A 10,196-nucleotide genomic window follows, 5' to 3' on the forward strand; every position below is an offset into this window, starting at 1 on the left:
TTCAGTTCTAAGTATGGGGATACTTAGAACTGAACATACGTGTGGGGTATCTATGGATAGGTCTTCAAAAATGATATTGAGGTTTCTGATATCATTTTTTTTCTAAACTGAATAGTTTGCGCGAGAGACACAAGTGGTAAAATGTGTCCCCCCTCCCCCTGTAACTTCTAAAATAACAGACTGAAAAATCTAAAAAAATATATGATATACAATACTCGTACATTACCATGCAAACTTCCACTGAAAATTGGTTTGAACGAGATCTAGTAAGTAGTTTTTTTTTTAATACGTCATAAATGGTACGGAACCCTTCATGGGCGAGTCTGACTCGCACTTGGCCGCTTTTTTAAGACGACGCATTGTTAATTTTGGCGCAAGGTATCTTGATTAATCTTAACTATTACAAAACTCATGAAGTTAGTATTATTTGGTGAACTGGTTCATGGCATCGACTTCATTTCTTCATTTCTACGACAACATTTTCATTTTACAGGCAAATGGTACCGATTCAAGCCTCTAAATTTTCCATCTAGATTAGTCTAAACATACATTTAAATTCCGTAGCTGTGATTTTGTTATCATAATCAATTCTTGTTATTTTACTTTAAACCGTTAAAGCCGTTTTACCGCATAAGCTAGTGCAAAAGCAAATTCGGCATGAGCGTGGGTTTCAGGTAAAAGTATTGGCATGAGCGTGGGTTTCAGGAAAAAGTATTGGCATGAGCGTGGGTTTCAGGAAAAAGTATTGGCATGAGCGTGGGTTTCAGGAAAAAGTATCGGCATGAGCGTGGGTTTCAGGAAAAGTATTGGCATGAGCGTGGGTTTCAGGAAAAAGTATCGGCATGAGCGTGGGTTTCAGGAAGCAAGCTAAGGCCGCATTTTAGACTGTATTGTTTAACGATGCGTCATCTTAAGCACAGGTAGTAAACGAATGAATGAATGAAAAACATTTATTTCGAGTAACTATGGACTCGTACAAATTTGTTAGTATAGTAGTAGTTTCTAATGTTCGAACTTAATTAATTATTATATATCTATTTATAAATTATCATAATATGTATACACTGCTGGAAACATGCCTTTCGCAGCAGTGTCTCAGACACAGGATAGGGTAGGGTAGTAAAGATTCGAGCCTTCGGATAAAGGTTTCGTCAAAATGGTTGTAAGTTTACCTATATCTAAATGAACACTACGGAAAATAGGCATTATAGGATTATGTGTATTTACATAGCCCATAAATTTCATGTTGAGACAATGCGTTTTAGAAACCTTTGTTTCGTAATTACAGAGTTAACTTTAAAGGACTCAAGTCTTTACAAAAGGCTCAAGGTTTGACTTGACCGACTAGTCTGAACAACTAAGTCTAGTCTTAAAGCAGATGACTCAGAGGACTTGAGTCTTAGGCAACAATACTTAGGTCTACTAATCGGTTACAGTAAACTAGCCTAGTTAGACTGACTCCTAAAAATAGACCTTCAAATTGCCTCTGTTTTGCCACCAAGTTTGACCTTAATGTTGTTTACAAAAACAGGTACCTATCTAAGCGACCTCGATCCAATAGATTTAAATGAAACCCACTAAGACAAAGCGACGACACGTGTCAAGGAGATTCTCAAATTGTTGAATAAGAACCATTTATTTGATTAAGTTTTCCCACGATCTAAGTCGCAGATACGGGAGCTAATTTGAACTTTTATAAATATTATTTGAATTTGTTATTGATGTCTCGTTTTATGTCAATGTATAATGTAAATAAAAATTCGAATAGGACTCATAATATAGGTTAGGAATGTGTCCTATGTTTAATATAAATTATTTCACACCATGAATCAAATAAAGCACCAGAAAATTATTAGAAAAACGTGGAGAGCAGTTTTTCTTGACACAGTTTCTATTTTATATATTCTAAAGAACTATAAAGAGTAGGTAATTCGATCGTGACGTCATTGTTCTATTTTTCATCAATATATAGATTCCATAGTGGCTACTCGTTTAATTGACAGTTCGAAAAATGAAACTGATATGATTCGGTCAACAACCCTACTCACAAAGAGTGTCCTAATATTGAACTAATATTTTAGTTTATTTCATACATCATATTTTCAAAGTACCTACTTTCTGTTTTATTAAAACCTTAATCTTCTGGCGGAATCGTGAAATTAATTTTTTATTATTTCTCAAGTCACTGTCGTCTTTAAAGAGGAAAATGAGATTAGACAAAACGGAAAGAAAATTAAGAAAAAATAGGAGCGAATGAAAGTTCAATTTTACGAGTTCGTTTGTTACCTTTTTTATAGTCTCCGTAGCTTATGTACGCCTGTAACTCCAGAGGAATTACATGCGCGTTGCCGACCCTAACCTCTCGTTGAGCTCTGGCAACCTAACTCACCTTACGGTAAAGTGTGCGTTTTTGAATCCAAAGGTTGCGGGTTAGAGCCCTGCGGCCCGAATCGAACTTTAAGGTATGAAGGCTAAAAGTGACGTCACTGACATATTTCGTTCGAATCAGGCCGCTGGCCGAGTAGCAGTTTCGGAGTCCCGACGATTTTCTTAAGCTAGATCCTTTCTGATTCAGAGTTTTCCCCCCTTCCAAACCAGTACGCTTAGCACAGGAACACCGCGTCGCTATCTCTTCTACCCGTCCTTCTTGAACAAATACAGTAAAAAAACGGGTAGTCTATCTCGTGGGCGAGATACTCTCGCGGCGCAATCTAATCATATCTTGGTGCAATTATTGAATATTATTATTGAAACGACATAATCTAATTATTAAATAGTATTCAATAATTGAACCCTCTCTTCTTGTCCAAAAGAGCTATTAATGCAATACATTGACTGAGTTTTTTTGGTTTAATATTAAATATAAATAAATAAATATTATAGGACATTATTACACAAATTGACTAAGTCCCGCAGTAAACTCAATAACTAGGTTTCTGTTGAGGGTTACTTAGTACAACGATATATATAATTTATAACTACTTAAATATATAGAAAACACCCATGACTCACGAAAAAATATCTATGTTCATAACACGAATAAATGCCCTTACCAGGATTTGAGCCCGGGATCATCGGCTCCATAAGCAGGATAGGCCAGATAGGTCATTATTGCAGGCATATATTATTGCAGAGCGTTTGTGCGTAACATTCTCTAACTCTATGTAACTATATCCCTTCCTGCTACGTATCTCCAGGTAGCATTTAAAACTCCACCTGCCGTCTCTTCCAAAAGAAACAAGTAATTTTTACTCAGCATTGATTGTGATAAACTTAGGATAACGATTTATTTATTTACACAACTTATTTACAAAAAAAGTATGTTGGTGATGCTCATAACATTTTATATTTTTTCTTACACTAGACACCAAAATTCAAAATTCAAAAATTTATTCTGCAAGTAGGCCTCAAGGGCTCTTTTACAAGTCAATACAACATTTATAGTAACATCATATAGTGACATGAAAAATACATAACAACATTTATAAATACAACAGCCAATACCTGGGTAAACATTACATTATAATAATCTTAAAATAAATAATTAATACAATACAATAGAGATGTATAGTCTCTATGGTTAAAAACACATTAAATCTGGAGATGTAAAAGGTCCCCAATGTCAGTATACTAATACTAATAAAATTTGGAGGTGTAAAGTCTCTCCAAGTGTCAAAATAAAATTTATAATAAATAAACCGCGTCTGGACTGTTAAACTAGCAGTCTCATAAACTAATGCTACATTCTGTACATAACTAGTATGTACCAAGTCAAGTATATTATACAATATGACAGAGACGTATAGTCTCCACGGTTAATACATTAAGTGGAGATGTATAAGGTCCCCACGGTCTGAGAAAAATAATAATTGTAGTATATGCATGCAAACCGACGCGGGCGCGGTGTCGCTCCCCGCGCCCCCTTTTGTATCCACCAGTAATAAACGGACCGTCGACTGAACTGCTGTGTTTCCTTTACGCTCACATCTACCTCACTGGCGACGAATCTACCCGCGCGTGGAAAAAAAAAACAACCATTTATTATGGCTTGTATCGGAAGTCTTACAGTTTTTGACCATAATTCTCAAGAGTGGAAGATATTTCTTGGAAGGCTGCAGCAGTATATTATTTTAAATTCAGTTGAGGATGCCAAGAAGGCCCCGTTATTACTCACTCATCTATCGGATGAGACTTACCGTCTGGCTACGGATCTCGTGCATCCGATGAAAGTAGAGGAGGTTGCGTTTGACGCTTTAGTCGAAGTGCTGAACAAGCATTTTTCGCCGAAAAGGTGTACCTTCGCCGACAGGGAGAAGTTTTCCGAGGCGAGAAGGACAACGGGAGAAAGTGTCGAGGGATGGGCGGCGCGAGTGCGCGGACTAGCCGTGCACTGCGAGTTCGGCAGTGCATTGGACATGCTCCTAGTCAATCGTTTTGTGCTAGGCATGAACGTAGGCCGCGAACGTGATCGCTTATTCGAGCAGGACGCTACCACGCTTTCGTTTGCGAAGGCTTTGGAAGTAGCACAGCAGGCGGCGAGTGCGCGCCATGCCCGAGCGACCGCCACGGAGTCAACGGCGGCGGCGCTCGTGAAGGAGGAACCGGTGTACCGGGTGAGCGGGACAAAGCCCGCCACCGACCGCGGACGAGAGGTTCGCAAGTGCACCGTGTGCGGCATGAAAAATCATGATGCGGAGCAGTGCAAGTATAAAGGTTACAAGTGTCAAAAGTGCGGTTTAGTTGGACATTTGAAAAAAGTGTGTAAGGGCAAGTTGTCGCGAATCAATAATATAGTGCAGCAAAATACTGACACTTCGGATGAGGCATCGTGCTGTGTGGAGTGCCAAAACTATAGATTAAGGTACGTTTCAATAAAACCTATTGAAGTTGAGGTCAAGTTAGGCGATAATCTTGTCACTATGGAACTAGATTCCGGTTCGGGTACCTGCGTCATATCAGACTCTTTATATTATGATAAATAAATAAATAAATAAATAAATATTAAATATTATAGGACATTATTACACAAATTGACTAAGTCCCACAGTAAGCTCAATAAGGCTTGTATTGAGGGCACTTAGACAACGATATATATAATATATAAATATTTATAAATACTTAAATACATAGAAAACACCCATGACTCAGGAACAAATATCCATGCTCATCACACGAATAAATGCCCTTACCAGGATTTGAACCCGGGACCTTCAGCTTTGTAGGCAGGGTCACTACCCACTAGGCCAAACCGGTCGTCAAATAATAAGTAATAAGATAAGTTTCATAAATACAAATTATTGCCTTGTAATGTCCGTATGTGCTTTTATAACGGTCATAAAATCGCACCCTTAGGAGTGTTTGATATTGAGGCTACTTTTAACAATAGCACCAAGTGCATCAGCATTTTTGTTGTCAAAGATGGGGGTCCCGGTTTATTGGGCCGCGATTTTATGGCCGCCTTTGATATATATTTCACTGCGAGAATAAATAAAATAAGTGAAGATAAGGATGTTGATCTTTTGTTAGAGCAATACCCTAACCTGTGGCGTGACGAGCTAGGTGCATTTAATAAGTTTAAAGTCACTTTAATATTAAATAATAAAGCTAGCCCCAAATTTTTTAAGCCACGACCAATACCCTTTGCCCTTAAAGGAAAAGTAGAAGCTGAACTAGATAGATTGGTAGGTTTAGGTATTTTAGTACCCGTCAACCATTCCTTATACGCCACTCCAATTGTACCAGTGCTTAAAGAGAACGGTAAAGTAAGAATCGCGGGGGATTTTTCAGTTACCCTGAATAAGGACTTAGTGATTGATAAGTATCCGCTTCCGCGTATAGAGGAAGTATTCGCAAAGCTGGGCGGCGGCGAGCACTATAGTAAAATAGATTTGAAGAACGCATACAATCAATTTGTTTTAAGCGATGCGTCCCAGGAGCTCACCACAATAAACACGCCGAAGGGGTTATTTAAGTATACTCGTCTCGTATATGGCTTAGCGAATGCCCCGGCTATTTTTCAAAAAGCCATGGAGACGTTGCTTGCCGGCATAGAGGGTGTAAGTTGCTGGCTGGACGACATATGTGTTACAGGTCCCAACAAAGTTGTCCACCTTAGCAGGTTACGGGAAGTACTGAGTAGGCTTGACAAAGCGGGTCTCCGTCTGCAGAAAGAAAAGTGTGAGTTTTTCAAAAATAGCGTTACTTATTTAGGTTATACGATAAGTAAAGAAGGGCTTCAATCCAGCGCGCAAAAGGTAAAAGCAGTAATTAATGCACCGGAACCTAAAAATATAACGGAGGTTAAACGTTTTTTAGGCATGGTTAACTATTACAGGAATTTCATTCCAAACGCGTCTAGTGTGTTAAGTCCGCTGCATGAATTACTACGGTCGGGAGCAGAGTGGGAGTGGGGCGAGCGGCAACGCCGCGCCGTGCGACAGGTGCAGCGCGAGCTGGCCTCAGAGCGCGCGCTCGCGCACTTCGACCCCGAAGCTCAGCTGGTTCTAGCGGCTGACGCTGGCCCCGCCGGCCTTGGCGCAGTTCTGTCGACTCGTGATGCTGAGGGTCTGGAGCGGCCGCTTGCATTTGCTTCCAGGTCACTAACAAGTAGTGAACGCAATTACAGCCAAATAGAGAAAGAAGCGACGGCAATTATATTTGCGGTAAAAAAGTTTCATCAATATCTGTACGGTCGTAGTGAGCCGTTCATTCTAAAAACTGATCATCGACCGCTCGTATCGATTTTTAACAATAAAACTGGAATTTCTATTACAACCGCCTTAAGATTACAAAGATATGCCATTATTTTGTCCGCGTACAACTACGTCGTACAATACATCTCCAGTGAAAATAATTTAGTTGCAGATTATTTTTCCCGCGCTCCCTTATCAGAGACTTATTGTGATAGCGATAACCAGTTTGATACTTTTAACTCCCTGCATTTTATGAATGCAATATCACCGGCGGTAACGTGCGACGAAATAATTCAAGCCACAGGAAACGATACCGTATTAAAGACGGTTATAAAGTACATGCATAATGGTTGGCCGCGTAAAATAGTATGCGATCAAATTAGACCTTATTTCCTATGCAAATCGGACCTACAACTGGAAGGTGGGATCTTGTTACGGGGACATAGGGTCGTCATTCCAATGATACTTAGGGAGCGCATGTTGAAAGAACTCCATAGTACGCATCTAGGTATCGTTAAAATGAAGAGTAATGCTCGAACTCGGATGTGGTGGCCGGGGATCGACGCGGATATCGAGCGCTGTATCGGCGCGTGCGCCACCTGCATTTCGTTACGCGCCAAACCGCCGCGCGAGGCGCCAGCGAGCTGGCCGCGGCCGTCTGGAGTTTGGAACCGTGTTCATTTTGATTACATGACGGTGGGGCAACGGGTATATCTGGTCGTGGTCGATGCGTTTAGCAAGTGGCTAGATTGTTTACATATGAATAATGGTACCTCTACGCAAGCACTTATTTCTAAGTTGACATATTTATTTTCGTATTTCGGTATACCGAATGTATTAGTTTCAGACAATGATGTCAAGATAAATTGCGCCGAGTTTAGACTTTTTTGTTCTAACAATGGAATTAAGTACATGAATTCTCCTGTATACCATCCAAATAGTAATGGTCAGGCGGAGAATACAGTAAAAAACTGCAAACGTATGATTAAATGTATTTTGAATGAGAATATGTCTCACCAAAAAATGATTGACGCCTTGTATGAGTATTTGTTTACTTACAGAAATACCGCGCACTGTACTACAGGAACGACCCCCGCCGAACTAATGTTTGGAAGAAATTTGAGGTCGCGTCTTGATTTAATTTTACCTCATGCTAATAATAATAATAAGCACGCGCAAACACCTGCGCCGGAACATCGTCGTTGTTTCGACTTAGGGGACAAAGTTTGGGTTCGGTGGTACAGTGCTCGAAAAGAAAGTTGGCAGTTAGGTGTCATAAAGGAAAGGGTTGGCAATAAAATGTTTAAAATATTTATGTATAAATATAATTCTTATTGTGTACGCCACATAGACCAATTGTTAAAGTATAAAGGTCCTAATGATAGTATCACTACTATGAGTGATTTAGAGGACCTGGATACACCTACCCAATTGCCTTCACTTCCCAGCCCGCTAGTGTCTGAACCCTCAATGAATTGTTCAAGTTTACCCGAAGGATCTCTTATTAATAAGGATAATGGGTCTGGTGAGTTAGCCTCCGAGGTGACTCGGGAGACACGCGCGGAGGAGGAAATGTGGGCAGATTGCGTTGGTGACGGAGGCTCCCCGCCGGCCTCCCCGAGCGGCTCCGCGCCGGGGACGCCGGTGCAGCTGCCGAGCGCGGTCGACGCACCTGTGCAAGAGACCGCTGAGTCAACCGCTCTCGCAGAGTCCTCATCAAGACGTCTGCTGCGTCCAAGAAAAGACATTAACTATAAAGTTTAGGAGTAGGAAAATAATATGCCTACTTATTATTATTAATATTAATTATTTGTTTGTTACTAGGTTTCAAGATTAGTGTGGGAGAAATGTAGTATATGCATGCAAACCGACGCGGGCGCGGTGTCGCTCCCCGCGCCCCCTTTTGTATCCACCAGTAATAAACGGACCGTCGACTGAACTGCTGTGTTTCCTTTACGCTCACATCTACCTCAATAATACACAATAATAAGATTTGGAGGTGTAAAGGTTCTCCAAATGTCAAAGAATAAAAAAAAATAAAAAATTGTATGAAATACATATTTCACGTCAAGAGACTGTTAAGCTAACAATCTTAAAACTAGTTCTACAGAATACATAACTACTATGTATTTAATATGTCAATGTCATCATCAAAATAACTAAAACATAACAAACATTAATACATAAGGTTGAACAGCTAGAAACAACAGCGCCATATGCCTCTCCGGGACACTGCACGCAAAACTATTACAGCTTTTGAGACTGGATACTTGGCCATGATTCCGTGTCTCCCAAGTAGTCATCTATTTTATAGTATCCCTTTTTGAGAAGTGCATTTTTGACGTATTGCTTGAATGAAGTATAGGGCAGGTTCCATGCCTCTAAGGGTACTTTGTTATAAAATGTTACACAGTTTCCCATGAACGATTTTTTAACTTTCTGTAGACGAAACTTGGGGACTACTAACTTATGTTTATTTCGCGTATTATAACTATGGATATCGGACAGTTTCTTAAAGGACTTTATATTCTTATGCGTATACATTATCACATCTAGTATGTATTGTGAAGCTACTGTGAGAATATCTATTTCCTTGAATCGTTCTCTCAGTGAGTCACGAGAAGCCATGTTATAAATAGATCTGATTGCCCTCTTCTGAAGAACGAAGATGGTTTCTATGTCAGCTGCTTTGCCCCACGCCAGTATGCCATAAGACATAATACTGTGAAAGTAACTGAAGTAAACTAGGCGAGCTGTCTCCACGTCAGTAAACTGCCTGATTCTTCTTACTGCATACGCGGCAGAGCTCAACCTTTTCGCCAGGGCAGATATGTGAGGGGCCCATTGCAGTTTACTATCTAAAGTAAGGCCCAGAAAAACCGTATTCTCGACAAGGTCCAGCGTTTCGCCATTTAATGTGATGATAGTTTCAGATTTTCTTACATTCGGCAGCGAAAATTTGACACATTTCGTCTTTTTCGCATTAAGAAGTAAGTTATTTGCTGTGAACCATTCTAGTACCTTTTCCAAAGTTTCATTGACTTGGCTATAATCGCTAAGTTTCCTGTCAACTTTGAAAATTAGTGAGGTGTCATCAGCAAATAAGACTATCTCACATTTATGTTTTACAAGGTTCGGCAGATCATTTATATATACAAGGAAGAGAAAAGGACCCAAAATTGAACCCTGTGGAACTCCGAGCTTTACAGTCATTCCAGTAGACTCTGTTCCATTTACAACCACTTTCTGGGTTCTTTGGTTTAAGTAAGACTTAACAAGGCTTAGAGCTTCCGTTGACAGACCGTAGTGCTTCAGCTTGTGTAGAAGTGTGTCATGCTCCACGCAATCAAATGCTTTGGACAGATCGCAGAAGACACCTATAGCATCTAGCGAGTGTTCCCAGGCGTCGTATATGTGCTTGATTAGTACAGAGGCGGCATCAGTCGTCGAACGACCTCTTGTAAAACCAAATTGCTGATCTTGAAGTAGTTCATTCGAGTTGAA

General features: G+C 40.1%; 1 protein-coding gene across 1 annotated transcript; it reads left to right on the plus strand.

Annotated features, from left to right (window-relative positions):
• Nucleotides 1-3,866: 3,866 nt before the first annotated feature.
• On the plus strand, nt 3,867-8,673 carry LOC133526919 (uncharacterized). The gene is made up of 2 exons (XM_061863774.1): nt 3,867-4,861; nt 8,517-8,673. Exons 1-2 carry the CDS (start codon nt 4,044-4,046, stop codon nt 8,527-8,529), a joined length of 831 nt encoding a protein of 276 aa, XP_061719758.1. The 5' UTR covers nt 3,867-4,043; the 3' UTR covers nt 8,530-8,673.
• Nucleotides 8,674-10,196: the final 1,523 nt, after the last annotated feature.

Source organism: Cydia pomonella, chromosome 17 (genome assembly GCF_033807575.1).
Source record: "Cydia pomonella isolate Wapato2018A chromosome 17, ilCydPomo1, whole genome shotgun sequence".
Taxonomy (NCBI): domain Eukaryota; kingdom Metazoa; phylum Arthropoda; class Insecta; order Lepidoptera; family Tortricidae; genus Cydia; species Cydia pomonella.